Genomic DNA, 26677 nt, shown 5'->3' on the forward strand with positions numbered 1-26677 from the left:
GGAGAACTGGTCTGAGAAATCTATTCCGTGCTTTGCCACCATTCGCCCACGCCCCCACTGTTTCTGTGTCCTTCCCGAGGAGCCCACAGGTCCCAAGATCTTTGGAAGGGAAATGGAATTCTGCAGTCCACTTTAAACACTTAGAAGAAATTGTAGAGTTCTGCCTTGAAGTAAAAGGTCAACCCTTCACAGTGTAGATCCAATCTCTGGCCTGTTGTTTTTGAACAGAGATAGAAAAATACCAACTAAATCCCAATGAAGAAAAATCAGTGGGAAACGAATAAAACAAATCAAAATGGGAAGAAGGTATAGCTTAAATGGTAGAGTGTATGCTTGGCATGCACAAGGTCCTGAGTTCAATCCCCAGTACCTTCATCAAAACCAACCAAACAAAAAACTAATAATAAGTAAATAAATAGACCTAATGACCCCCCTCCTCCAAAATGTGGTAAGGGATTAAAAAAAATAAAAACAAGCACTGAAATTGTGGAAGAATTTCATCATAAATGTCAACCTGTGTTCTTTCTCTGTTTCCTGTTGTCCTTCTATCTAAATCGTACTAACCTGCAATGGTGAGATTAAAGCCCGTTAATGAAGCCTCCTTTCCAGTCAAACCTCTTTGACCTTCTCTTTTGATATTCTTTATTGGCACCTGAATTTTGTTTACAAAGCATTTTGACCATTACTTGTATTCTCTTTTCAAACTGCTCCAAATGATCTCTTTGAAAAACTAAATTCTCCTCTCTTACATGTTTTACAGATGTCCTACAAATCTTTTCAGAGTCTTAGGCCCATGAAAAGTACATAACAGAAAATTTATCATTTGTGATATTCAGTGCATTAACAGTGTTTGCGACCATGACCATTATCTAGTTGTGGAACATTTTATCACCCCAGATGGAAACACATACCCATTAAGCTCGCAGTCATTCCCCAGTCTCCCTTCCCTCAGCCCCTGGCAACTACTAATCTGCTTTCTGTCTCTGAATTTGCCTATTTTGAATAGTTCATACAGTTGGAATCATGCAATATGTGACCATTTGTGTCTGGCCTGTTTCATGTAGTACAGTGTTTTCAAAATTAATTCATGTTGTGGCAGGACTTAGTATGTTCCTTTTTAGGACTGAATACTATTTTGTTGCATGGATAGACCACGTTCTGTTTATTCATTTATTAGTTGGTGGGCCTTTGAGTTGTTTCCACCTTTTGGTTACTGTGAACAGTGCTATAAACGTTTGTGTACCAATTTTTGTTTGAACACTTGTTTTCAATTCTTTTGAGCATGTATCCAGAAATGGAATTATATATATGTGTTTTTATTTCCTTATCTTTCTTACACAAAAGATGTTTTCTATACTTCTGTACTTTTTTTTTTCACTTAATAAGACATCCTGAAAATCACTTCATATCAGCACATAGAGAACCTTCTTTCTTTCTTACTCATTTCCATATCACTGCATAGTATTCCACTGTATGGATGTACCATGGTTAATTCAATGGTTTTCTTTAATGGACATTTAGATTTCCAGTAATTAGCTATTACACATAATACCGCATTGAATAACTATGTATGTGGTATTTTCCTCGGGGGAAATTCCTAGAGGTAGAATTGCTGGCTCAGACAGTTCATGCACCTTAAAGTTTCATGAGATACTGCGAAATCCTTCTCCATGGGAGTTGCCCCACTTTACATTCCCATGAACAACATGAGTGTCTGTTTGGACCCCATGGCCTCACAACAGTGTGTTACAAGCTTTTGCATTTTTGCCACTCTGATATGTGAGAAATGACATCTCAGTATGTTTTCCATTTGCATTTCTTTTACACATGAAGTTGGGCATCTTTTCATAAAACTTAATAGCAGTTTATATATATTTTTTAATCTGAGCTGTATATTCGTGTTTATTGCCCACATTCCTTTTGGGTTTTTGGCCTTTTTTTAAATATCAAGGAATTGTTTTTTTTCTCTGCAAAACATACTGCAAAATTTTTCTCCTTGTTTCTGGTATAATTGAATTTATCAATCCCTTTTTTTTTCTCTTATAGGTGGATTTTGAATTATAGTTAAACTTTTCTCGTACCCAAGTTACAAGGAATTTGTCTTTTTTATTAAAGTACCTATATGAATTCATTAAATTTTTGATCTGTGATCTGTTTGGTGTTTATACTAGTTTACTTCTTTACAAATGGGTAACCAACTAATTATTAAAAAGTCTGTCTTTTCCCCAGTGATTGGAGAAGTCATCTTTATTTTCTGCTAAATTTCCATAAGTAATTGAATCTTTTTTTGGACTCCATATTCTGTTTCATCTGGTCTGTATACTTCTGTGCCGCTACCACACTACCGTTAACTATTCATTCCAGGCCTTTTTTGGGTGGAGACTGCTCTGGGTTGAGTAAGAAAGCGAGAGTAAAACTGACAGCAGTAGAGGAGTTCACAGGTGGTTTCCACGTGGCTGTTAGAGAAAACATATGGCACAAGTTGTTCTTTACTGAGCAAATGTCTCTGTGCTGCTAGTGTTGCTAGGACGTGCTGTGTGTGTCTAGTTACTTTTCCTCATAAAGTTGCAGTTAGAATTCTACAATATCGTTAACTGGTCGTCTTATTTCTCCATAGTTCAGTTTCCCAGTTTCCTGTCAGATTCAATATAGCACTAAAATGATGATCTCATGAAGGCTGTGAGGCTCACCCCCTGGTTCCACATGAGCTTGATCTTTGATTTCTGTGGGGAAAAAAAAACTTGCACCTTTTAAAAAGCTTTTTATTCACATTAACAATAGCAATTAAGCAGTCACACTTAATAAGTCATCTTGATATTAAACTGCCATTTTGTCAGTTTTTGTCGTAACATTTAGCCCAAGTTTCCTGAACTCAGCTCATTTTAAAGATTCTTTCCTGTGTACCTTGCATAAAATCTCATAGCTGTGTATTTTGAATTTTTAACATTTTTCTTGTCAAATTCTCATATGCAGAGGGCAGATGACGAGGCTTTTGATTTTCCATTTTGATTTTTGCTGGTGCGTGTTTCTAAATAATTTCTATTCCAGCAGGAAAAGATGATAAAGCACGCAACACGGACAAGAGGAATGTCAGGAAGGCCGTGGTGACAAAACCGAACAATATCAAGTCCATGTTCATGGCCAGTGCTGGGAGGAAGATGGCAGATGTGAGTCTCCTTGTTCTCTCATATTTTGTCTCTTCCTTTGTGAAGCAAAGATTCCTGTTCTTCGTAGTTCACTTTTCCTGTCAGATTCCCTGTAGCTCTAAAAATGTGATCTCATGAAGGCTGCTAGGCTAGTGCCCTGGTTCCAGGCTAGATTGGTGTTTGATATTTGATTATATTTAACATTTGATTATACAGATAATAAGTGCTCAGTATGTTTGAACTCACATTTTTGAGTAATATTTTCCCATTCTCAGTCACTTAGTTGGATGTCGATTTCTAGGTGAATTGAGGCACCTCAGTGCTCGTGACTTGGAGATAGAAAACTGAACTGAAAAGCTGGACTGACAGTGTTTATTTTGGTGATTAGCAGGAGGATCGCGGAATGAGGCTGAAAACAGAGGCCAGGGGCTCGGGTTTTGGGGTTAGGTGTACCCGGTTGGTTGGTAAGACCTAGGGATATTAGAGGAGTGGAGAGGCGGGGCTGACTGGTTATAGGTTCTTCCTTTCACAGACTAGTGGTCTGGGTGAAAATGCAAAGTGCACAGCTTTCTCATTCTACTTGCCTTTATAATTTCCAGAAAGCTGTCGATTTGTCCAAGGATGATCTGTTAGGTGACATTCTCCAGGATCTGAACACTGAAGTAAGTGAACCTCCGGGAGTTGTTAAATATACAGGGGTCATGGGCTGAAGAAACAATTCAGTGATTATACAAAACAGACTATTGCTAGAATTGAAAACAAAAAATTCAATGACAACACCACCACCAAAACAAAACAAAACACCCCAAAAACCAAAACCAAGCCATTCAAATTGGTTTCTTCTCACCACTTTAGGTAAGTCGTTGTTTTCGGCTGTTCAAGGCTCTGTGATCGTGTAGGTTGGGCTGCATGGGGCTGTGCTTGCAGTAATAAGAACAGACTCCACACACGCTCAGTCCTGGGAGGGCACACCGCTTTGTCTCAGTTGCTGCAGTGTATATTCCCGAAATAGATTGAAGCCTGTCAGTCTGCACAGTCAGGCGTGAGAGCCTCATCTTGAATTCCGAGTGGGGGTGAAGGAAGAGTCAGTGAGCTGTCCCTAAGAGAACGCAGACAGGTTCAGCTGTACTGGAATTTGCAATTGAGCTGTTTCACAGAAAAACTTAGCTCCCATTTATTTCTAAATGACCCTTGATTAAAATGACTAACACCAACACCGTGTAGCTCGAGGTTGACAGGTTTTAAACATAATATTCTGGAAGGGGAAGGAAGAAGTATGTTAAGTTTTAAAAAGGAAAAATTAGTGAGGAGTGGATTCAATATCTATTCTGGTTTTCAAGTGAGTCTGGTATTGTTGCTATAGTAACCTCACTGCATGAACATAGATCTATGGGGGAAGCGGGGAAGGAAAAAAAGTGCTTTGCTCATTGGGCTTCAGTGGGGGAAGAAATGTACTTTTTCTGTCTCCTGGTAAACCAAGCATGGCAGTGAATGTCTGTTATCCCTCCTCTTAGACATCTCAGATAACTCCACCACCTGTAATAATACCGAAGAAGAAAAGATCCATTGGAGCTTCACCGAATCCTTTCTCTGTGCACACCCCCAGGGTATAGTGTGTGGAATTACCTTCAGTCTTGATTTATATTATTGCTTAAAACTTATTTTATTTCTTTTCTATGTGAGGGAAATGCCTTTGAATTTGTTCTTGATTTTGTTTTAAATTAGGACTTCCATTTCATTATATAGTTTTATGTGTTTCAAAAATAGCATGTGCCTGCTTTTTTCATAGTAAATTTTGTAGTAACTAGTGTGTGTTTATTATAGGTATTACAGCTGTGCTAAATGCAATAATTTTCCTCCTGGAAACAAGTTGTTTTTTTTGGTAAACCTAGGTAACAGTAAAATAATTGAAGCTATTACATTAACAATGCATAAAGTCATTTTATAATGGGAGCTGTCATTATCTCTGGTCAGGGTAGGACAGTCGTGTATTTTTAGTGTGCGGGTCTAAGTGACTAAACATTTAAAAACATTTATAGGCAGTTCCTTCAGGAAAAACCGCTTCCCTGGTCTCAAGGAAGGAGGCTTCGTTAACTCCTGTCCCTCTGCAGTGTGCCGGTAAGTCTGATGTCAGGCAGAATTGCAAGCAATTGCAAAGGCTATCCAAAGGTGGGGGCCCCACAAAGGAGGAAGTGTGGGTGAATTTGAAGGGACTGCGAGAGCCAGTTTCTTTGGGAAGGATTTGAATCCATAGCAGGAAAAGTTAAAGGTGTCCAATTTGGAGAGTGAAGAGAACAGCAGTTACAGTTTGGGAAGGGGGTGGGCTGCTGTGCTCCACAGCGGCGGCACGTGGTGGGAATGTGTGACAGCACCCACAGGGGAGCTGGCAGCGCCGCGCACGGATGACGAGGAGTCTGGGGCAATGGAGTTTGAAGATGGTGACTTTGATGAGCCCATGGAAGCTGAGGAGATGGATGTGGAGCCTGTGGCTGCCAAGACTCGGGACCAAGAGAGGGAGCCAGCAGAGGGGGTGAAGCAGGAGGCTGATCCTGGGAAAGAGACCACGTCCTACTTGTAAGAGCATTTTAATCACCTCTGGCAAGTAATGCTACCGTTATTCTGTTGGATTTTGAAAGGCTTTTGAAAAACATGTTTTTCTTGCAGAGGAAATTTGCTCCCAGATGTCTCTTGTTGGGACATTGAGCAGGAGGATGACAGCAGTTTCTCAGCCCCGGAAGTTCAAGTGGATTCCAGTCACCTCCCACTGGTGAAGGGGGCAGACGATGAACAAGTATTTCAGTTTTATTGGCTGGATGCTTATGAAGATCAGTATAGCCAACCAGGTAATCATCCATACGGTAACGGAACGTCTTTACGACAGAACAGTGCCTTTCCCTCAAGTGCTTGAGTGATTATAATTGGCACAGCCTCTGCCTTTATGTACATGTATAGTAAGAGAGCAACACTCAGTCACTGTGAAGTGTGTGAGCCACGCGAATGGTGAGGAGTTATGGTGTGAATAGTCCTTGCAGACGCTTGTTCTGAAAACCAGTTATGTGTGGTTTTGGAATGTGTGCTTTGTAGTTCACCATCAGTGTATCTAGAACTTACTGAAATGCACTTGACTTTAAGTGGAATCAGTCATTAATTTGTTCCTTCAGCAATTTGAACACCTGTTGTGTGCCAGGGTCTGAGGTAGGGTGAACCAGCTGGACAAATTCCCTGTCCTAATGGAGCTTACGTTCTAGTGGGGTGGGAGAGAGAGGCAGTAACTAAGGATGAGTTGATAAACGGTGAAAAGGCAGTTATTTGGGGGATGGCCAGGGAAGGCATGTCTGAGGAAATGACCTTTGGGCTGAGATTTGAGGCACTTTAAGAGCTGAGGAGAGAGCATCTCAGCCTGAGGAACCAGGGAGTGCAGAGGCCTGGAGACAGAAAGGAGGGGGCCTGAGTGGTTGCAGCAGAGTAATAAGTGACAAGATTGGTTGAAAATGAAGTTGGAGATAAAGGCAAAGGCTAGATAATGAACGGCCTTGAAAGCTATGTCAAGGAGTTGAGATCTTCCAGGAGTAGTTGTAGGGGCAGTTGGGGATTTTCAGTGTAAGGTGAGGGGTGAGGCGGTGGAGTTGGATCCCTGGTTGGGTTTACATTTTAACAGGAACCCTCTGGTTTATGCGGAGACCAGCATGTGTGTGTATGTGTGTGTGTGTGTGGCCAGGGCAGGAGCTGGGGAGCCCTAGAGATCAGTCGGTCCAGGACAGGTGCGCCAGTTACATGCACTTGGGGCAGCTGTGAAGGAGAGAAGTGAACGCCTGTAACATGTATTTTAACGTGAACTTGTTGATGGATGTAGGGGTTGACGGAAAGGAGGGATCGAGGCTGATTTCCAAGTCCTTCTCTGAATGAGCTGATTTGGTGAATTCTGACTCACAGAAAGCCAGTTACTCGCTGGTGCAAGACAGGCCGGCAAATGTGATTACACGAGGCTTTGCAGATTGTTCCCCATCCATTTCTGAAACCAAGGGCTGCCCCATCATACAGCTTCAGGGTCACCGTTTGCACACGGGCTTTGTGTGACCTCCCCGAAGCACGGCTATGCTGGCTGGAGCTGGGTGACGCGGTGGGCCCACGCATCCCAGTGCTGCTCTGCTCTGCTCTGCCTGCTCCCCGCTGGGTTTTATTCCCTGACTTGATGAATGGTCCTATCAAAACCAGAAATCTGGAAGCCAGCCTTGGGTCCCCCCTTTGCTTCCTTCCCTCACCAAGCCTTAGTAGTTTTCTCCTCTTGAACTAGACCAGCTATCCTCTCTTTCTCACAACTCCCACCCTTGAGCCCTCCTTGCCGATTGACACCAGCCTCCTGACTGAACCCTCAGCTGGCATCCCCTCACTGCTGCTGAGCTGCTCAGGAGGGTAACTGACCGTGTCATTTCCTCACTGGAGAAAATCCGCAGTGGCTGCTGCCTGCAGCAGACAGTCCCAGTTCCTTAGTAAGCCTTCTGTTGCCCTCTGTGAAGGACTTTTGCGTCCTAGAAGTAGTTTACTCTATGTACCTGCTGCTCTTTACACCATATCCCTTCACTCACTGTGTTTGTCTGACTAGAATGCCCTCACCTGACTCGGCCTCAGTGTTACCTCCTGGAATTGTCCCGGTCCTCCAAAATGGCCTAAGAGCCCTTTCTGTGACCCCATCATACCCTTACCCATTGTGGCATCTGTCATGATTTTGAAAAGATCTGATTCTGTGTTGTCTTTTCCTCCAAAGCCTTTAAACTCCTGGAGGGCTGGGACCTTTTTTCCAACATCCAGCATGCTGCCAGGCACACAGTAGGTGTTCAGTAAATGTTCATTAAAATAAACTGCACAGTGACTGTCCTGTAGATACATGTGGAATGTTTCAGAGAACCAGTACTTGCTGCTATTAGCAAGTTTGCCTCTCGAAGACTTGTAGCAATGTGAGGTAAGAATGGATAACACAGAAGAGGATGGTCCCCTTCCCATAAACCTGCATGTATAGCATCAGATTGCCGAAAATGGGAACTTGAGGAAATAGCAACGCTCTTTCTTTCCTATGTGACAGTGAGTTTTCTGTTTCCATCTATTGTTTATTGGTTGATACTCTAACCAAAAAACAGAGCATCATTTTGCAGGGCAAGAGTCTAGAGCTGCACCGTCCACTATGGTAGCTGCTGGCCACATGCAGCTCTTTAAATTTAAATTAATTAAAGTGGAATAAAATTTAAAGTTCAGCTTCTCAGCCACTAGGCACTTTTCAAGCGCTCAGTAGCCACGTGTGGCTAGTAGCTACTGTATTTATGGATGGCACAGATGGAGAAGAATTCTGTCGTCACAGAACTGTCTGTCGGCTGCTGCTGGTCTGTAGTAGTGGATGTTGGAGGTTAAGATTGAAGCACGTTGAAGCACGTCTATATTTGCTAAGCAACTGATGTATGGCATGTATTGTTGAATTCTGCTACTAACCGTCATCATGATGGACTTTTTCAACTACAATTGGGAAGTATTTTACAGTCAAAAGAGGTACTAGTCTGTTATTGGCCTGTCTTCTAATTGCTCGAATAAAAGGAAATTTCTAGGGCTGAAGGAGGCCTCAGAGATCTGCTCTAGTTACTTAAGGTGGAGGAAGCTGAGGCTCCAAAAGATAGAGTGGTCAGCTTGTCCGTGGCAGGCTTCTGGGCTTCTCACCCTCAGTCTGCTCTGCTGTTCCGTGGTGCTTCTTCCGTTGTGTCCTCTGTGATTGATGCCAACGGGTTAAATAAGACAGCTTTAAAAAAAAAAGTCTTGTCATTTTCAGAAGGTTAAACAGTTTCATCATGATAGCAGGTAATGATCACTGAGCCTTGGTGAAATCAATGGTGCTAATAAAAACGAAGTACTCCCAAAGACTCTGTTATTGTTTCTCACTTTCTTACAGATTCTAAGTAAGTCAGTTGTTGCTGAATGCTCCATAATTATGAAAAGAATCTTACTCTTTGCATATGGGAAGATATCCTGTCTTCATTATGACTTTTTCAAGGTTGAATAATCCTGGCTGCACCTGGTTTCAGCTACTAACTTTAAGGGGAATGTAATCTTTGTTTACCATGATCTTTTTGTGGCAAATGAGGCATAAACAGTGTCAAATGTGTTGCATGAAGTGTGATATTAGTTTGACTGTAAAATGAGCTATTTGAATCTTTGAATCCAATATTAGGGTCTTTATTTTTCTTTGCATGGGATTTATTTTTTCATCTCTAACTGTTGTGAGGATGACTTTTAATTTTCTGAGCTACTGTGATTTTTTTTTCTTTTTTAATCATCCCCACAGGCCTCCCTTCCCTCTCCCCTGTCTTCCCCCTACCCCCGTCTCTTTTACCCCAGCTGAAAATTACCCAACTCTTGTAAGAATTTTAATCATCTGCAGAAATGAAAATTCTGGATGGTCTTGTTTCTACTAGAATGAGTGACAAAAGGAAGCACTGATGATCTATCTTGTGAAGCTAGAGTAATTGGCTTTGTGAACAGTAGCCTTTGCATGTGCCAGAATTTTCTTAGTGTCTCAGACAAGTGGCCCTGTGGAGTGGCTATGTTGATTACTGCTGTCTAATTATTCACAGAGCCCAGGATTTTGCACAGTGACTGTCTCTTAGATTGACTGTCAAACTTCTGGAGTCCTTTCTTGGTGGCCAGTTTTCATGAACAATGACTTGATGTCCAGAAAGTCTTGGTTTTACTTGGTGGTATACATTACTTAGGGATCTCAAAAGGAGCCTGACTCCTGACTTAGTTACTAGACCGTTTGTTAAAACAGAAATAGAAGAGAGAGAGGAACATGACAAACACTACTTAGCCAGGTGTCTTAAGGATTCTGAGGTTTTAGAAAGGATGAAATAGGAGATAATAGTTGAACCCTATCAGGAGATATTTACTGTTACATGGAATAAGATATGAGATGAATTATATTTTTTCTCAAACACAATTTTATATACAGAAGAATACTGATGTATCATGCATAGTTATCCTTCCGCATGAATGTTAATTTTTTTTTTTTTTGGTGGAGGTACTGGGGATTGACCCAGGACCTCATGCACGCTAAGCATGTGCTCTACCACTAAGCTATACTCCCACCCTGGAATATTAATTTTTATTGGTAAGTACAGGTGCTAAAAAGGAATTTAGTATTTTCAGAGTACTCACGCGAGGTTTAAATAAGATTCATTGGAGAATAGTTTGCTTTTTTTGTTTCTCTTAATCTGGGTAATCCTGGTTCTAGGGGAAATGTTCTTTTTGTCCCTACACTGATCTAGGATGTCTCCCTAATTTTCGAAGTATGTCTACATTGATCTGGGATGGCTCCCTAATTCCCCAAGAATTTCTTCACTGACCTGAGGTGTCTCAGTAGTTACCCAGGTGTGTCTACTCAGGCCTGGAATGTCTCCTTAATAACTGAGGTTTGTCTCCATTTACCTGGAGTTTCTCTAGGGAATTCTAGGGAAAATGTTTCTCCCAAGTTAGAGAAACATTCTGTTCCCTGTTCTCCCAGGGGTCACAGGTTTTACTGGTGTGATATTGTCATGTGACATAAGTACTGAGTAAAGGGACTGGTCTTGGGGATTGAACAGCAGGTACAAATTTGCTGTAAAAAAATGACTTATCATGAAAGCATAAATGTGTGGACACATTTAGTGAGCTTTTATATTGTCCCTTTAGTGAGGCATAATTGAAATGTTTATTTTCTCAGTTTTTCCTTCTTCTTTTAGGTGTGGTATTTCTGTTTGGCAAGGTTTGGATTGAATTCGCCAAGACTCATGTGAGCTGTTGTGTCATGGTGAAAAACATTGAGCGAACGCTCTATTTCCTTCCCCGTGAAACGGTAAACCTTAATGATTAGCCTCTCACTCCAAGTACCTTCTGTGTTCTGCCACCAACCCTGTCCTTCAGCAGGGCTGAGGGTTATCTACAACCTTGCTTCTTCTGTCTTGTCTGCCTAGTGACCACTGATTGTCAGTGGCTCCATCAGAGATTGGGAGAAGTAGAGAAATGGAGTGAAACTGTTTTTCATCTTGTTAGGAAGAGTGTCAGAGTGCCCGAGTTTTAGTATATAATGCCATCTTTTCCCTCCAGTCCCCATGTCCATAATTATCCGGGTTGGGAGTATATGGCTTTAAATTCCGATGTGGCGTTTGGCCCAGTTTTCATGCTTTTGCTATACGGGCAACAGTGCCATGTCCTCCCTGGCCATTTAACAAGGTCATTTCAACAAGATCAGTTTTGTTTGCTCTTTCTTTTTACTGGGACTTAATATCCACACTCCCCTCTTGACCCCAGCCCCTTCCCATTTCAGTTGAACTGTAAAGGCTCTTGGTCAGGATTTATAACACTATTCTCCCATTATGTAGGATCGATCATCTTTCTCTCTGGTTTGCTTTTAGGATGCCACTGGGATGAATTGGGCATTGGATTTAGTACATTTTTGGGTCTGTTTGTATCTTTGAATTCACCTTGTTCTATTAAATGTTTGAGTGAAGATGAAAATTGATTTAGACTTGGGTTTCTGGTGGGTGAAAACATCTTATGTACAGACACCTTTTTTTCCTCTCCCCTCTCCTCTCCATGGGAAAGCAGAAAGTTGATCTAAATACAGGGAAAGAAAAAGGAACTCCAGTTACAATGAAGGATGTTTATGATGAATTTGACGAAAAAGTAGCAGCAAAATACAAAATTATGAAATTCAAGTCCAAGGTTTGTATTTGGTGATAATTTTTTCTAACTGTTTATTAGTTTGTTAATTTGCTGATTTAGCAATAAGTTACTGCATGTCTTCTTTGTACAAAATGCCTTCTGTGTGGCTATAATTTATTGAATGGAAATTCCATAGATATGAATATAAAACCAGTATGTCAGATTTGTAAAAATATTTTTATTACTCTTTAAACTGTGTATAAAATGATGTTCACTAATTTGAATAAAAAGATAACTCGTAGCAAAGTAATTGCTTTCATTACTTGAAGAGTATCTTGTGCTTTTATGCCAAAATGGAAAAGAAATTGTTCTGATCTTGTTTGTATTAGTTATTGCCAAGTTGTCTTGATCAGAAGGTTAAGTAAGTTTTTTTCTTTAAAGGGCAGGGACTGTAATGCTATTTCTGATTGAACAAAATTCTTCTATTCATGTGATACATACTGATCAATTGTCTTGATGTTAATGAGATATTGATGCCTTTGGGCATCGTTGTGGGGGCTGTAACTCAACACAGCACACTGGCTATTAACAGTAATGGTAGTAAAGGGAGGACTGAGTTGCTGAAAATGAGGCTAACTGTCTTAACTGTTTGATCTTTGAATTGTGGCTGATGGATCAAGTGTCTAAAATTCTAGAAGCAATGTGGTGTAATAGTGATGAGTATAGGTGCTTGTGCTTTAAGTCTTAGCCCCACCACTTCCTGGTCTGACCTTGGACATGTGATGAAGTGATGAGTGACTTCTCTGGGCCCATTTCTTCACCTGATAAATGGAGTCTTATTTCAAGAGCTGTTGAAAGGGTTAAGTCGGTTAATTCATATTAGGTAATTAGAACAGTCCTTATGTATATATAGCAAGCACTCAGTACCTATGAGCTATAATTCCAATGTTTATTATTTTTTTTGGCAAGATGGAGTTGCTTAGTATCAAAGAATAGCAAATGGATTTTAGTGCATCGACATTGTAAAAATTTTTAATTTTTATTGCCTCTCTTTTTATTTTTTAAATTTTTGGAGGGGGTAGATAATTAGGTTCACTGATTTGTTTATATTTAGAGGAGGTACTGGGGACTGAATTCAGGACCTCATGCATGCTAAGCACGCACTCTACCATTTGAGCTATACCCTCCCCCTTTTATTGCCTCTCCTGAATGCAAGTATTTCTTAAGTTCTCTAGTGTCCACAGTAAGTCTTTTTAACATTTTGTCACTAGGTATTTTAGTCCCAGTTGAAAGGGGGAAAAGCTGCTTTTTTGGCTCTGTTTTCCTTTGTGTTCCATAATGATTAAATACCGTATCATGCAGTATGTATGTAATGCTTGTCAATTTAGTTTATGAAGTTTTTCATGATTTTTAATGATTTAATGATGTCTTAATGATTTTTAAATGTCTACTTGCCCAGGCAGTGGAAAAGAACTATGCTTTTGAGATACCTGATGTTCCAGAAAGATCCGAGTACTTGGAAGTTAGATACTCGGTAAGTCAAACAAGGAAGATTAATGGCTTTTGGTTGAAAATGGGATTTTTATGTTTTTGAAATTTCATCTGGCTTTCAATTAGGAATACTGGCAGGGCTCCTCAAGCTCCCAGTTCGTTGAAGTGGACTTATAGCAAGGAGTAATTACAATGGATAAAATGAATTTAAATACATAGACTACAGGTTATACTACCTTTCTCTGCTTTCATATATGCATCTTTAAATAAATAAGTTGAGACAACTGCACAACTGTTAGTCAGGTGGACAGAATGCCACATGGTGGAGTTGAATATCATTAGTCTGTCATAGTGTCCCTCTGAGCAGTGGAAAGGTGAGGGAAGAGCGTCAGTAGCCTTGTTGTGCTGCTCTTGCCCCCGTGACAGACAAGGTCATTGCTGCGGGATGTTAATTAACTGGACCTTAACCTCTCTTTACCTCTGTTCCAGTGTTCTTATCTCATGATGTTGGAAAAAGGAAACTTGAGAAAATGTTTCTGACAGTGGTGATGAAAAATACCGTGGAAGCATTTTGAATGAGTTCCACTCCCTTGCTTTCTTTCTTCTAATGGAGTGGTACTTATTTGGCCTTCTGTATCAGTAAGGCATGTACAGCTCTGGACAGAAATCCTCTTTTGGGGGAGCTTCTTGGCCCATTTTTCTTCTAATGGGTGTCATCAAGATGCATTATTTTGTCATTGTGAATTGTTTTTGTTTCCTACTGTGAATTGTTTTGGATTTCATTTGTGGCAAATTACATTTCATATATATCAAAGGGGTTTCTTCTGGTGGTTCACAGAGAGGCTTTTGTTTATTTCAAATACAGACTTGGGAAAATGTGAAGTAATGGTTTTCAACAAAAAAAGTTTTTTTTTTTCTTCTGGGCCTTTTCCAGGCTGAAATGCCACAGCTTCCTCAGGATTTGAAAGGAGAAACTTTTTCTCATGTATTTGGGACCAACACATCCAGCTTGGAACTGTTCTTGATGAACAGAAAGATCAAAGGACCTTGTTGGCTTGAAGTAAAAAATCCACGTAAGGAAAAATTTCTTTTTAAAAGTGCTAAGTAAATCGCTGATAGATGCGGTTTTTAGAAGTTAAGGAATTGGTCTTTATTTCAGCGTGTCTGCTTCCTTTTTTATGTTGGTCTTTTCAGGGTCTTCCTTGAGTGAGTGTAGAGGGGTTTGTGGGGAATGACTGCTGCTGTGATACTTCGCATTTTAGTGGGAGAGGGGCTCAGCCCAGGCGGCCATTCAGGTACATCCTTCATTGTGCTGCTGTTGGTGTGGACTTCCGACCTGGCTGATGCGGCCCAGCTCTTCTCCATGGTGAACTGCTGACCTTTGAAGGAGGGAAGCATCACTGCCCAGTGGGGATCGTGCTTGCACGGTCTCTTGCCTGATGTTTCTCAGTACTGTCATCTGTCACACACTGGTTTGTCTTCATGAATCTCTTAAACTGTTTCGTGATTCCTCCAAGGCAGTGTTTTGGTTTTTAAAAACTTATTTTGGGTTCTGGATTTTTTTGGAAGGCAGATGAAAGCTGTGGACCTTTTTCCCAGGGAAGTGAACATATGTATACACACACAAAGATCTGCATACAGTCCAATAATGTGGCTTATTTTTAGATGTAACAAGACATTTTTGTGAGAAGATAGGGTTGAAGACCATCTCAGTTAATCACAGACGTCTTCATTTTGGTAGTTTTTCTTTTTCGGTAAATAGCTATTGATCTATTGTATCTATTCTCTTTCAGAGCTCTTGGGTCAGCCAATCAGTTGGTGTAAAGTTGAGGCAATGGCCTTGAAACCAGACCTGATGAATGTAATTAAGGATGTCAGTCCTCCTCCACTCATGGTCATGTCTTTCAGCATGAAGACAATGCAGAATGCAAAGACACATGAGAATGAGGTAAATAGGACAGATTTCGTACCTATGCCTTAGGTGTGGTACTTCCTGAACTTGCATAGCTTTTCTGTAAAGGAAAGTCGTTCTTTTTGGAGGGGAAAGAAAACTAATTCACTACCAAGCTCCATTTTGAAGAATGAATTGAATTTGTCTAGAGTTGGAGGTTTTTTTTTAAACTTAAATTGCTGAATTTTTTTTTGTTTTTAAAGTTTTTTTAGTTTTGGAGAACTTAAAGTGGATAATGAACTGCTATATACCAATCACTCATATTCACCAGTTAGCCAGATTTTGTCACACTCATTTATCCCTCTCTTTTTTTCCCTCCTGAAGTATTTTAAAGCTAATCTCAGACGTTGTGTCATTTTTCCTCTGTGTACTTCGGTACGCATCTCTCAAAACATGCACACTTTCTTATAGAATACCATTATCACACCTATTAACGTTAACAGTGATTCCTTGATACCATCTAAAATACCCAGTCCATAGTCACATGACTGTTTCTCAGAAATGTATTTTAGCGGCTGTTTTATTTGAATCAGGATTCATATAAGATCCACAGATGATGTTTAATTTTTGTCTCTTGAATCTCTTTTAAGTGGCCGCAGCTCCTTTCCACCCTCTCCAGTTTTTTCAGTGACATTCACTTAATGAAAAATCACTATAGGTTGCCTCAAAGAATGACCCATTTTCTGTATTTGTTTGCTTCCTTGTATCATCAGATTTCTTCCTGTATACCAGGGGTTGGCAAACTATGGCCTGTGGGCAAATCTAGCCCACCACCCATTTTTGTAAATAAAGTTTCATTGAAAGACAGTACATCTGTTCGTTTATGTATTGTCTACAGCTGCTTTTGTACTAGGCAGCAAAGTTATTAGTCATGACAGACCGTGTGACCTGAAAGCCTAAAATATTTACTGCCTGGCCCTTTACAGAAAAAGCACCCGCGCCTGCTTGTTAACGCTGCAGAATTGATTAGATTCAGGTTTGACCTTTTTTTGGCCTAAATAATGTATTGGTGGTACAGTGTAATTCATATTGCATCATATCAGCAGGCACATAATGTCTGGTTAAAGCACTCCTAGTGGGGCTATGATTAATTAGTAGGTTCAAGTTTTTTAACTGTCGCAACCACTGATGTTTTGGGCTGGATAACTCATTGTAGAGGCTGTCCTGTGTATGGTGGGATGTTTACCAGTATGCCTGGCCTCTACTTGATGCCAAACATGACCCCTGTCCCCTAATTCTGACAACCAGAAATGCTTCCAGACATCTCCAAATGTCCCCTGGGCATAGGGGGCAAAATTGTTCCCAGTTGAGAGCCCAATGATCTGATTTTTGCCTGAATTTGTTATTTCATTAGGAGTTGTAAAATGTGGTTCTCTAATTCTGTCATCCTTCCATGTTTATTAAACATGTTAAATATTAGAATGATTATTAGTTAAAGTTTCCTATAAAGTTACCCTTTCCTTATTAACCAGCACTATTTTGTTATGCTGCAACACTTTATGTAAGAAGGGAACAATAAATGCCATACTTTCTCTTCTTTTGCCAGTTTTCTGAGTAGGAAGTTGAGGGCATACATTACATGTGTTGTTGAACAATGATTTGTTTATTTACTTTTGTTGTTACTTATTTTTGTTTCCTCTCTTATGGACTGTCATTATAAACTCAGGCTTATTTATATATAGTCAGTATTTCAATCTATTGCAATCATTAATTATTGCTATTTTTAATGCTTAACTTTGGCTTTCTTCGGTCATTGGGAGCTTCTTTATGTTTTCTTCTGAATCCTTTTGACATTGAGGATCTTTTTTAACAGCAGCATTTTGGCAATTTTTTGTAGTGTGTGATTTCATCTTTTAATAATAGCTAATACAGGAGACAGTTAATAGTTAAGTGTTTGGGAAAATTTTAATTTGTTAAAAAAAAAAATCCATCCTCCAGCAGCCAGAGTAAGGTTTCAAAATACCATTTCCTAATAAAGGAAATAGAGCTCTGAAGAAATGGCTAATTTGGGGCTGGAAATGTCCAAGATAAGCCTGGAATGTCTTGTTATACTAGAAAACAAGGACAATATTAAAATCCACTGAAGATGTCAGAAAGACGCAGGAGTCAACTTGAAGAGTTTCCTGTCAACAAAGATGGGACAATTTGAGCATGTGTAAGAATAACTGCAACAGATTGAAACACAGGAGTTCATAATGATAGTGTAAACACAGCACCACATAGCTTACCTGTGAAGGGAACTAGGGAACCAACTCATTTTGAAAACTGGTAAATAAAGGAATTCAATCAAGCATTTATCTTGACTTTTTTGAACACATACTGTACCTCAGGTAACCAAATCGTTGATTCAGGGAGGTTTCTCTTCATAGACGGTTTCCAGTTAATAAATGATGAAAAAAAAAATGATGAAGGAAAAACTGAGTCTGACCACTTTGCAATCCCTAATGAAATAATGGGTCTAGGCAGTGATTTTCAGTGGCTGCCCCATCACTAAAATTAGAGGTAACCCGACCTGATGTGATAACCAGTGATAACCAGTGATACCTCCAAAGTATTCTCGCCAAAAATTTGAACCTGATTTTGATCAAGCCTTTAGATTTACATATGAATATCCAGGCAGTACAGAAACAGAAAAAAATACGTTAAATGATATTGCTGGGATAGATGCAGTAGAATCTGTACTGTGGGGTACTCTACCGGCACAACAACCCAGTTTCTTCAACAGATAAACTGCAGAGAAATAATAGGTGAGGAGGGATTGTACTTCATAGTTTTACCTGTCAGCCACATGCAAAGTATGGATTTATTTGGTAAATAAAATTAAGATAGTTGGGAAAACATGAGAATTTGAATTCTGCCTGGATATTTAATGAGTTTAAGTAATTACTATTAATTGTATTAGCTGAGATGATCATATTGCATCTTAAAAACTTTTCATCTTTTAAAGTAGTAGTTCTCAGCTGGGCAAAATCCCCTTAAGGGGACTTCTGGCCATGTCTGGGGACGTTTTTAGTTGTCGCAGCTTGGAGATTGCGGGGATGGAGAGCAGTGCTGTAAGCAGCCAGGGATGCTGCTAAACATTCCACAGCGCATAGGGCAGCCCTACAGCGAAGAATTGTTCAGCCTTAAGTGTCCATAGTGCTGAGGTTGAGAAACCCTGTTTTAGAGAGATCTGCTGAAATATTTCTGGATAAAGTGATAGATAAAGGGTTTTGCTTCAAAATAACAGGGCGGTACAGGGAAGGCAGGATAGACAGGGCTATTGATGAGCTGATAATGGAAGCAGGATGATGGGTATATGAGAGGTGATTTTATTATTTTTTATTAAATACTTTCATAATAAAAAGTTAAAATACTCTTAAGGACTAAAATCTGTATCTTTACGTTCTTGGTGGTTTTGGTGAGAATGCCGGCTGCATAGTGGTGTCTGATAAGTGATTTGTTTTCTCTTTGTAGATTATTGCTGTGGCAGCTTTGGTGCATCACAGTTTTGCGTTAGATAAAGCCCCCCCGCAGCCTCCCTTTCAATCACACTTTTGTGGTATGTATTTTTTTAGCTTGTTAACTAATGGCTTAATTTTAATTTCTCTTACTTTCTTTCTAGCTGTTGGATCAGTAACTTGAAAAGGAAATGTTTTCAAGAGCAGTTAGTGTATATTGTTAAAGAAGTTTTTTTTTTAATTGAATTGTAGTTGATTTACAATATTGTGTTAGTTTCAGGTGTACAGCAAAGTGATTCACTTCTACATATATATTTTTTAGATTATTTTCCATTGTAGGTTATTACAAGATACTAAATATAGTTCCCTGTATAAATCCAGTGAATCTTTGTGGCTAATCTTGTTTTATGTATAGTAGTTTGCATCTGTTAATCTCATACTCCTAATTTATTCCCCCTTTCCTTTTGGTAACCATAAGTTTGTTTTCTACATTGGTGAGTCTATTTCTGTTTTGTATGTTGATTCACTTGTATTGTTTTTCAGATTCCACATATAAGTGATATCATATTTGTCTTTTTCTGTCTTTGTACCATATTTTCTGGATCCATCCATGTTGCTGCGAATGGCATTATTTCATTCTTTTTTATGGTTGAATACTGTTCCATTGTATATATGTACCACACCTTCTTAAACCAGTTGTCTCTCCGTGGGCACTTGGGTTGTTTCCATGTCTTCGCTACTGTAAATAGTGCTGCTATGAACATTGGGGTGCATGTATCTTTTCAAATTAGAGTTTTCAACTTTTCTGAATATATGCTCAGGATTGTGATTGCTGAATCATATGATACCTCTATTTTTAGTTTTTTAAGGAACCTCCATACTGTTTTCCATAGTGGCTGCACCAATTTACATTTCCACCAGCAGTGTAGGAGGATTCCCTTTTCTCCACAACCTCTCCATTACTTATTATTTGTAGACTTTTTGATGATAGCCATTCTGACCAGTGTGAGGTGATACTTCCTTGTGGTTTTGATTTGTTTTTCTCTAATAATTAGTGATGTTTAACATCTTTTCATGTTATCTGTTGGCCATCTGTATGTCTTTGGAGAAATGTCTATTTAGGTCCTCTGTCCATTTTTTGATTCGGTTGTTTGTTTTCTCGATACTGAGTTGTATGAACTGTTTGTATATTTTGGATATTAACCTCTTGTTGGTCACATTGTTTGCAAATGTTTTCTCCCATTCCGTAGGTTGTCTTTTCGTTTTGTTGGTGATTTCCTTTGCTGTGCAAAAGCTTTTAAGTTTGATTGGATTCCATTTGTTTGTTTTTGTTTTTATTTGTTAAAGAAGTTTCTTTTGGTCAGCTGTGGACACAAAGTTTTATTGAATTGGTTGCTCCTGTTCAGCTGGTTAATTTTGTTCTAGGAGCAGAAGTCAGGCGGAAGTTTGATATCTTTTTTTCTGTTCCAGTGGTTACTCTCATGGTAGAGTAGTTTTTTCCTGGGTCAAAATTATGCTGTAACTATTTTCTTTTCATGATGTCATTCTAAAAGCCTGTATTAGGAGCCTGGCCAAAGTTTTCTGTGTGATGAGACAAGATGCCAAGGCATAAGTGAATGTTTACCTATCTGGGAGGAGTTACAGTAATATCAAGTTGGAGTTGGGTTGTGCTGGGCACAAAATTCAGTGGGTGAAACTGTTCCACAGAATTCTCCATGCCATGAGTCAGTCTTTTATGTTTTTAATTAGTTTTAGTTTAGTTTTTTCTTGGTGGGGGGAGGTGGTAGTTAGGTTTATTTATTTAGTTATTTTTTTAATGGAGGTATTGGAGGTTGAACCCAGGGACTCATGCATGCTCTACCACTGAGCTATATACCCTCCTACCCCCATGAGTCAGTCTTCATGGAAGATTCTGAAAATTCCATGTTGAGAACTTGGCCAGTTAAGTAATCATTTTTTGTTTAAAAGAAAAAACAATAAAGGCATAACACTATTGATCTGTTTTGCTTCCTGGTATCTTTTCCAGTCCAGAACCAGAGATTAACTGGGACAACATCTCCTGTCTGGTTTCCCAGATATTAGGAAAGTGAAACTAGGGAAGTGAGCAAAGAAGGGAGGGTGATGTATTATTATTGTGAAGTTTTACCTCTTAAGTTGAGTGGAGTACGCAGGACAAAATGATGGGGATAGCTTGGAAAATATGTGGAAGAGAGCAGTCATTAGCTCATTTCAGCATTTACCTCTAAGTATGTCACTGTGAGCAGCTCCTGTGAATGGCATGGAACTTAGAGTGTAGTGGGGGAAGCTTTGGTCATCTTTTCTAGCTTTGAGAAGGTTGGACTGAGTTCCTCTGTTGTATGCTGGTTGAGGTTTTGGTTGTGGTAAGGATTTCCTTTGGGAAAGGCTTAAATATCCTCCATTCTGGCTTAGATTGCTAGCAAGTGTTTTATCAAAGCAGTTTAACAATGGTGGGGACTTAGTGTTCTGTGCTTTGCTATTCTTTGTTTTTAGATTTAATTTTTAAACTTTGAAAAAATTGAGGTATAATTGACATGTAACATTGTATTAGTTTCAGGTGTACAACATAATGATGCTGTATTTGTATATGTAGTTAATATCCATCACTATAGTTATAAAAAACTTCTTGTGATAAGAACTTTTAAGATTTATTATCTTAGCAAGTTTCAAATATGCAATACAGAATTATTAATTATAGTCACCATGCTGTGCCTTATATCCCCAAGACTTATTTGTTTTATAGCTAGAACTTTCTGCCTTTGTACCCTGTACCACTCCCCCCCTGGTAGTCACTGTGTGTTCTATCTGTGAGCTCCTTTCATTTTCTTTCCTGTTTTTTTGATTCCACATATAAGTGAGATTATACAATATTTGTCTTTCTTTGTCTTATTTAGCATAATGCCCTCTAAATCCATCCAGGTTGTTACAAATAGCAAGGGTTTCTTTTTATGGCTGAATAATACTCCATTGTATAAATATATCACATTTTCTTTTCACATTCATCCGCTGATGGACACTGTGGTTGCTTTCATGTGTTGGCTATTGTAAACAATGTTGCAGTGGACATAGGGATGCATATATCTTTTCAATTTACTGTTTTCATTTTCTTCAGATAAATTCTCAGAAGCGGAATTGATGGATTAAATGGTTGTTCTATTTTTAAGTTTCTAAGGAAACTCCATACTGTTTTCCATAGTGACTGTACCAGTTTACATTCCCACCGACAGTGCACAAGGGTTCCCTTTTCTCTACATCCTCACCAACACTTACGTTTTGTCTTTTGGTAATAACCATTCTAACAGGTGTGAGGTAATATCTCATTGTGGTTTTGATTTGTGTTTCTCTTTTTTGTGACCTTTTCATGTACCTGGTGGCCATCTATATGTCTTTAGAAAAATGTCTGTTCAGCTCCTTTGCCCATTTTTTTAATGAGGTTTTTTTTTTGTTGTTATTATTGAATTGTATGAGTTTTTAAAAATATGTATTTTGGATATTAATCTCTTATCAGATATATTACTTGCAAATATTTTCTCCCATTTGGTGGCTTGCCTGTTCATTTTGTTAATGATTTCCTTTGTTGTGCAGAAGTTTTGTACCTTGATGTAGTCCCACATGTTTATTTTTGCTTTTGGTGTCAAATCCAAAAAGTCATTGCAAAGACCAATGTCAAGGAACTTACTGCTTATGTTTTCTTCTAGGATTTTTATGGTTTCAAGTCTTATGTTCAAGCTTTTAACTCCTTTTGAATTAGTTTTTTGTTTATGGTATAAGATAGTGGTCCAGTTTCATTATCTTATGTGGCTGTCCAGTTTTGTCAGCATCATTTATTGAAGAAACTATCCTTTCTCCATTGTTTATTCTTGGCTCCTTTGTCATAAATTGACCGTGTTATGCATGGGTTTACTTCTGAGCTCTCTATTCTGTTTCATTGATCTGTATGTCTGTTTTTATGCCAATACCATACCATTTTGATTCCTGTAGCTTTGTAGTACAGTTTGAAATCAGGGAGTGTGATTCCTCCTGCTTCTTTCTTCTTTCTCAAGATTGCTTTGGCTATTCAGGGTCTTCTGTGGTTCCATATGAATTTTAGGATAGTTTGTTTTGGTGACTCTTTAGGGATTAGAGGGAATTTATTTATATTTAAGATGGTTTCCATTCAGATACATGCAGTGTATGTGTACTTGAAATTGGACTATGATGGATGTTGAAATCTTTATTTTTTTTTCCTTTTTTACAGTTGTATCTAAACCAAAGGACTGTATTTTTCCATATGATTTCAAAGAAAGCATTAAGGAAAAGGTAAAAACCTCATTATTTATTCCTTTTAAATATGAGATATCTATTTGTTTAAAAAGAAAGGGAGAATGTTGTGGATTTGTGGATCAGTAGAAATAGGCTATTTTATACGTTAATTTATTAGATCTATTCTTGCTAGATTGGACTATGGCATTAATCCATTAAAAATGTATTAGAAGCATAAAACTAGAAACATTATTTAACAATGTTTAGATGTTTCCTCCTGTGAAAATAATGGGATTTTACACCTTATTAATAGATGGGGTGTTCTCAAACCCTCCTTCAGGTAGCTTAATTGGAAGTTTTTCCAAAATTGCGCAGTCTCGTGATTACGGTTTTGGGGAAGTGTTAAATTACCTCCCCGTCCTCCCCTCGCCTCCTTGAAGGAAGTCAGGAGAAGTTGGGAATGCTGTGGATATTATGTATATTAAAGGAGATGTATATTGGAAAGGTTAATGTGGGCTGGGCCATAATTGATCAGTTATCTCTAGTCTCCCAGTACACTCCATGAAGAAGTTTTCATGGGTTCTTAATAAAATGGTGAGGAGAAGTAATATAATGTAGTAAGTTTTTCATAAAGATAAATGTATTCAGTATAAAGCATTTCTTTTTTGAAGAGTATGCTTTTTCTTTCATGAAATGCTTGTGCTGGTAAATTTGTAGCTTTGTTTTTTAAATGTCCTCACTTGACAGAATTAAAAGTTAGTAACCTTGCCATGTTCCACTTATTTTAAATTGATTTGAGAAGTCCAGTAGTCTGGGGTACTATTGGATCAGATGCTTACTTGTGAGGTGCCCCAAAATACCTATCTAAGTAAAATGACCCAGGAAAGTTCCATTAGAGTCAAACTGATATTTTTTAGCCGAGCTAGTTGTCAAAAACATAGCCATCAACTTGCATTTTAGGAGTCTTAATAAGAGGGGATCTTTTGAATACCTGGTTTATATTGAGTAATCCAAGTGGAAGCCTTTTGTGTGTAAATAGGTTTTATTTATAACTTAAGATACTTAGAATTCTTAAATGTGTGTTTGTTTTTAGTCTAGTTTCTTATTTATGGATTTTTACACCACTATTTGGGATTTGTTCATACAATCCTTGAAATCTCTTAATGTGGTGTATACATAAACAGTGAAGTCTGTCAGGGATTATATGGGAAAGTAAGTAATGTTTTTGATAGGTACTCTGATTCATATGCTATAAAAGGTGTCCAGATGCACAAGCATGTCCCTATGGAGGGACATTTTTGCATTTGATAGTACTCAGCACTTAAAATTTTGCTTCATGCACATGCTATTACTAGAATTAGCTCTTCAGAGATTTTGTGCAATTATTACTGCGAAATCTGGAATCAGGAATTTCATTGCTGCATTTAGTTTTGAAATGGATGGTTTCTTTTAACCCTAAGAAATCTTACCCTGTTTGAACAAGGAGCCGAGGTATAGTACTTGAGAGTAAAGATAAATGACTGGTATGTTTTTATCTAACAGAATGTGAAGATTGAGGTTGCTGCAACAGAACGAACACTGCTAGGTTTTTTCCTTGCAAAAGTTCACAAAATTGATCCTGATATCATTGTGGTGAGTAGATGTTTATCATGTTGTGGGGAAGCTCTTCATTCCTTAGTTCTTTTCAGTGTGACTTGATTGGTACTTTTTGAGTGGCAAAGAATCTTTTCAGAGTGAAATGACCCTGTAGACTGGTAGAGAATTGCTGTACTTTGTTTACAGAAAGGAGAAAAAATCCCAGCCCACTACAAGATAGTTTTTTCCCCTCTAATAGAAAAGCAACTCATGAATTACTGTTGAATTTTAGGATACACCTGTTATTTACAGTGAGAGAGCAGCCCAGAAGTAGGTAAACTCATGTCAACTGTTAATGTCTCCAAAATTTTGGCTTAGTGGTCCAGTTGTATAGGGGTCACAGGAGTGAATTCTCTTGGTTTGGTGTAAATCCCCAAAGTATGAATATTTTAGTTTTATGAGCTCAGTGAATCTCTATGACATACTCCTTTGAGAGCTCCTGGCTAGGAATCTTTTTTTTCTCTTGATGACTGAATATGTTTGCCCTAAATAGTAAGTGGTAACAATTCATTGTGTTGTCTTTGCCAGTTTGGAAGAATCCTACCTAAAGCAACATTTTGCTTTGTTGTCTCTGGCCTTCCTTCTTTTGTAGACGCCTTGGTAGGAGTTCTTCCTTTTATCTTTTTTCTGGGTTAATGGACCAATTAAATTATATTGTGCTTTGGGGGTTTTTTTGGAGGGAAGTAGGATATAAATGCCTGTACTTTAAGTGATCTCAGTAATTTGATTACATTGAAACCTTGTGAAAATGTTTGCCATCTATTTCTCTGTGTTCATTTTTGCTCATGGACTTCTCTCCTGGTGACGGTGTAGCCAAAGTACTGAGAGCTTATAGATTCTCAGTGTCTCTGCACCCACTTCCCTTACGATACTTCAGGACCCATCTTGAAAGTGCCAGGAAGATTCTGTCCACAGTGCCCTCCTGTGGTGCTTAGGTTCAGCATCAGGCCCTCACCCAGCCTCCACTAGCAATCTGTCTTGGTACCCAAGGGGATGTCTTGAAGTCTAAGGTAGCTGGCCTGCCTTAGGATGTTAGAGCCAAGGCTGTGTGAGAAATCCAAACTGATATAAGACAGAATCCTGACATGGATTTGAGTCCCTAATCCTGGGCATGATAATCTGGAAATGAGACTTCCTCATGTCCTTTGGATCTCTCAGTTTAATAGACAAACCTGCCATAAATATATAGTGGTATGTATTTTTATTTAAAATTAATAACAACTAAATCTGTTGATTCATTTTAAACTTCATCTAGTTTTTTTAAATAGATAATAAGCAGTGAACCATATCATTCACATGATGGGAATTAGCAGTACAGACATGGAGAATTTGGTTGCATTTTTGAATTTTTTTTTTACTTGGGAAATTTTTGTTTCCATGTTTTTAACAAGTTTCTTATTGAACTATCAAGTTGGTATTAAGTTTGTTTTGTTGCACGTTGATTGAGTATAAATCAGTAGTGTTTGAACTCAATTCTTTAAGAAACTAGATGCAGTTCCCGAGTTTTCTAAGGAGTCTAAACTGTCGCAAAACAGCTGGGTTCTCGGTTTTTTAGAAAGTAAAATGGAATTGTTCACATACAGCTTTTACTGATCGCCTAAAAAGTATGGGACATTAAAATTTGCATTTGCCTTCGAGACTGTGAGGCATGAGCTGCCAAATTAAAAGACATCATATGAACCTTGCATCAATTAGGATAAAATAAAGTTTATTCCAGCAATCTGCTTAGCAGCCTTGTTAATGTCAAGGCTAATGAACGCCGCTGATGAATACATTCCTGAAGAAGAAAGGACCCCAATCGGAGGTAAGCTCATGATGCCTTCAATTAGAGACCAGAAAAAGAAAGGGCAAAGAAATTCTACGCATGTGGAGATAAATCCTCTAATTTGTGTTTGTTATAATGTTATTGGCTGCCTTCTTTTTCTGACTAGGGTCATAATATTTATGGATTTGAACTGGAAGTGCTACTGCAGAGAATTAACGTGTGCAAAGTTCCTTACTGGTCCAAGATAGGTCGGCTGAAGCGATCCAACATGCCAAAGCTCGGGGTAATAATACTTTTGAAAATTTTACTT

General features: G+C 38.7%; 1 protein-coding gene across 3 annotated transcripts in view; it reads left to right on the forward strand.

Moving 5' to 3' along the window:
- POLA1 (DNA polymerase alpha 1, catalytic subunit) overlaps nucleotides 1–26677 on the forward strand; it is a 268997-nt gene that overhangs the window by 12341 nt on the left and 229979 nt on the right. For 2 of the 3 annotated variants that reach the window (XM_031673314.2, XM_031673315.2), the window contains exons 5-19: nucleotides 3049–3167; nucleotides 3746–3808; nucleotides 4661–4753; nucleotides 5186–5264; nucleotides 5516–5720; nucleotides 5811–5989; nucleotides 10904–11016; nucleotides 11769–11885; nucleotides 13285–13359; nucleotides 14251–14389; nucleotides 15110–15264; nucleotides 18724–18808; nucleotides 22963–23024; nucleotides 24510–24599; nucleotides 26534–26650. In XM_031673314.2, coding sequence (XP_031529174.1) covers nucleotides 3049–3167; nucleotides 3746–3808; nucleotides 4661–4753; nucleotides 5186–5264; nucleotides 5516–5720; nucleotides 5811–5989; nucleotides 10904–11016; nucleotides 11769–11885; nucleotides 13285–13359; nucleotides 14251–14389; nucleotides 15110–15264; nucleotides 18724–18808; nucleotides 22963–23024; nucleotides 24510–24599; nucleotides 26534–26650 — 1691 coding nt within the window. The remainder of the gene's footprint in view (nucleotides 1–3048; nucleotides 3168–3745; nucleotides 3809–4660; nucleotides 4754–5185; nucleotides 5265–5515; nucleotides 5721–5810; nucleotides 5990–10903; nucleotides 11017–11768; nucleotides 11886–13284; nucleotides 13360–14250; nucleotides 14390–15109; nucleotides 15265–18723; nucleotides 18809–22962; nucleotides 23025–24509; nucleotides 24600–26533; nucleotides 26651–26677) is intronic. The other variant, XM_015250479.3, reaches the window with a different exon arrangement.

This window comes from Vicugna pacos, chromosome X, assembly GCF_048564905.1.
Source record: "Vicugna pacos chromosome X, VicPac4, whole genome shotgun sequence".
Taxonomy (NCBI): Eukaryota; Metazoa; Chordata; class Mammalia; order Artiodactyla; family Camelidae; genus Vicugna; species Vicugna pacos.